Source organism: Macadamia integrifolia, unplaced genomic scaffold, assembly GCF_013358625.1.
Source record: "Macadamia integrifolia cultivar HAES 741 unplaced genomic scaffold, SCU_Mint_v3 scaffold2281, whole genome shotgun sequence".
NCBI lineage: Eukaryota > Viridiplantae > Streptophyta > Magnoliopsida > Proteales > Proteaceae > Macadamia > Macadamia integrifolia.
In genome coordinates, this window is record NW_024868610.1 from 66,582 (window position 1) to 70,101 (window position 3,520).

At 40.7% G+C, this 3,520-nt stretch overlaps 1 protein-coding gene across 1 annotated transcript in view; it reads left to right on the top strand.

Moving 5' to 3' along the window:
* The first annotated feature begins 895 nt into the window (after nt 1-895).
* Nucleotides 896-3,520, top strand: part of LOC122066174 (patatin-like protein 2) — a 6,529-nt gene continuing 3,904 nt past the window's right edge. Inside the window, exon 1 of the mRNA XM_042629989.1 lies at nt 896-924. Within this exon, the coding sequence (XP_042485923.1) occupies nt 896-924 (29 nt within the window). The remainder of the gene's footprint in view (nt 925-3,520) is intronic.

Sequence of the window (3,520 nt, forward strand, 5' to 3'; positions counted from 1 at the left end):
ATTGAAGAATGCTGGGGCAACTTATCAGAGAGCAGCTGCAGCCATATTGCATGACATGTTGAACAAAGATGTGGAAGTCTATGTGGATGACATGATAGTGAAGTCAAAAGATCGACATGGCATATCCCACGCTAAGGCGTTTCTTTGAAAGAATTAAGAAGTATCATCTGAAGTTGAACCCTCCGAAATGTGCATTTGGGGCAATAACGGGAAAGTTGTTAGGCTTCTTGGTGAGAGAAAGAGGCATTGAAGCCGACCCTATCAAGATCAAGGCAATTCAGGCAATGCCCACATCTCAGACTGAGAAGCAAATATGAGGATTTTTAGGTCACATCCAGTATATTAGTAGATTCATAGCTTAGTTGACTACAATTTGTGAACTAAGTTTTAAGCTGCTGAAGAAGGCTTAACCCATGGAATGGAATGACCAATGCCAACAAGCTTTTGACAAAATCAAGGGATACCTTATGAACCCACCAGTATTGACACCGCTGGTGGAAGGAGAGCCGCTTCTGTTGTATCTGTCTGTCAGAGAATACTCCATGGGTTCTTTGCTAGCAAAGAAGGAGACAAAAGGTGCAGGACATGCTATATATTATCTCAGCAAGTTCTTGGAGTATGAGACGTTGTACACATCTTTGGAAAAAACTTGTGTTGCACTGATTTGGGCAGTGAAAAGGTTGCGACACTATATGGTTTCTTATCCGGTGCACTTGATCTCAAGGATGGATCCTATCAAATATCTCTTCGAGAAACCAGCCTTAACTATAAGGATGGCCCATTGGTTGCTTTTATTGTTAGAATTCGACATCACTTATGTTACTCAAAAATCTATCAAAGGGCAGGCCATAGCTGATCCTTGGATGATGCCTTTCCTGATGAAGGAATTATCGCAATGGATAAAGAAGACACAGTTAATGAATGGTAGTTATATTTTGATGGAGTAGCCAATCAGAAGGATGTAGTGCAAGAATATTGCTTGTTACTCCTGATGGCATTTATTTGCATTTATCATTTTGCCTCGATTTCTCCTGTACCAATAACATTGTTGAATATGAAGCTTGTGCTTTGGGACTAGAAAAGGCCCTGACCATTGGGTTAAAAGGATTAAGATGTATAGAGATTCATCTATTGTCATTTCTCAGACGCAAGGAAAGTGGAAAACCAGAGATGAAAAGCTGAAGCCATATCAAGAACATTTAGAAGCAGTGATTAAACATTTTGAGAAGATCTCATTTGAATACTTCTAGAGGGATAACAATAGGTTTACTGATGCCCTTGCAACCTTGGCTTCCATGGTAGAATGCAACCCTATGGCTAGGGTCTGACCATTCTTGGTAGAAGAAAGAAGCAGACCCATTTATCAGAATTCAGTGAATTCTCTCACTGTGGATGATTGGTCTTGGTTCACTCATATAGTGGATTTTATTAGGGAAAGAAAGTACCTGGTTGAAGCAACTGACAGAGAAAAGAAGTTTCTGAGAAGATATGCCACCCAGTTTATTCTTCAGGAGGTTCTGCTATACAAGAGATCCTACGACGGAATACAGTTGTTGTGTGTAGATGAGGAACAAGCTACAACCATCATGGAGGAAATTCATTAAGGTCTTTGTGGAACCCATATGAATGCCAAGATGTTATCTTAGAAGATCCTCAGGATGATATACTACTAGAACACAATGGAAGCAGATTGTGTGGACTTTGTCAAGAAATGCCACAAGTGTCAGATATTTGATAACATCATACATATCCCACCAACAGAGCTGCATTCGCTCAGTTCACCTTGGCCATTCCCCATTTGGGGCATCGACATCATTGGGAAGATCAACCCCAAAGCATCCAATGGTCACAAGTTTATCTTAGTAGCCATTGATTATTTCACCAAGTGGGTAGAAGCTCAGTCCTATGCGGTCCTCACGTTTGCTAAGGTAGCCAAATTCATCCAAGAAAATATCATCTTCTGGTATGGAGTGCCTCAAGAATTGATATCAGATTAGGGATCTCATTTTTGGGGCAAGATCAACAAAATCTGCGTAAAGTTCTGTAATAGAAGACATTACTCTACCATTTACAAGCTGTAGACCAAGGGAGCAGTAGAAGAAGCCAATAAGAACATCAAAGTCATCCTGTAAAAAATGGCAGAAACACACAAGGATTGGGCTGATAAGTTACCCCTTGCCTTGTGGGCATATCAGACTTTTGTACGATCCTCGACGGGGGCAACCCCTTTCTCTTTGCTATATGGGGTTGAGGCAGTTCTACTCATGAAAATCCTGGTACCATCCCTAAGGGTGCTCCTTGATAGTCAGCTACCTGAAGGAGAGTGGGTGAAGGCCAGACATGACGAGCTCAATTTTCTTGATGAAAGGCGTATGAAAGCCATAGATAATCTGAAGAAGTATCAACTGAGAATGGCCAGGGCCTTTAATAAAAATGTGAAGCCTCACCACATAGAGGCCGGCGAACTTATTCTTCGAAAACAACGAGCCCCAATTTATGGCCCAAGAGAAAAATTTAGGCCCAATTGGAGTGGCCCATTCATGATCAAAGAAATTCTACCAGGGAAAGCTGTGAAACTCATAGACCACAACGGCGAAGAAATACCTGGACTGGTCAACATGGATCAACTAAAGAAATATTATGTCTAATAGGGTGAATAGCCTGAACTACGTCAGACCTGATTCCTTTCAAGGGATACATAGGCAACTTGACATGTGCAAGTGCGGTCTCAACCATCTAAAGGCAATAAATTGGTTCCTTAATTAATAAACAAAGTATCTTAAAATATCATCATAGTTTGTGTCCCATAAGAACTACCATTTGGAATGAAAGGCCATTAGGTATCTGTCATCCACCAATTGGTCCATCACTTCTTATCCAGGATTGTATCCCCTAAGAATTGCTATTTGGCATAAAAGGTCATTAGGTATCTGTCATTCACCTATGACCCGTCAACTCTTATCTAGGATTCCACCCCCTAAAAGAAAATTATCACTCGGTACCAGTTTATCAAGGCCAATTTATTCCCCACCCTTGATCAGTAAAAAAAAAGATCTTGATGCAACAATGGGAAAGGCTTGTTTGAGTTATTAGCTAATGAGTAATGCTTTGATAAATCATCATATCTCTTGTTTGTGTTGGTTTCAGGAAAACTCATGGGCTCGTTGGGTGAGACATTGAGGAAAAGGACCTTAGACATAAACATGAGGATGCTAGGATTGTTGGAATCTATGAATGTGTCATTTCTCGGCCGGATTGGATGTATGAAGCTACATCACCAATTACTACGGTAGGTGCCTCAACACTGGGTTGCCAATCTGCATGTATTTCAATTTGGATTAGTAAAGATTTTCCCAACTCTCAAAGAATTCTGGGTTTGTATGTTATCTCCACCCAAAGGTATTTGCTCCAACCATCTTTGAAGAAAGATTGCTTAGAGAAAATTTAGGACTTATTCGGATGGAAAGAGGAGGAAGTGAAGCAATTTGTCAGGTATGGGAAGGTCGATATTTTGAAGGTG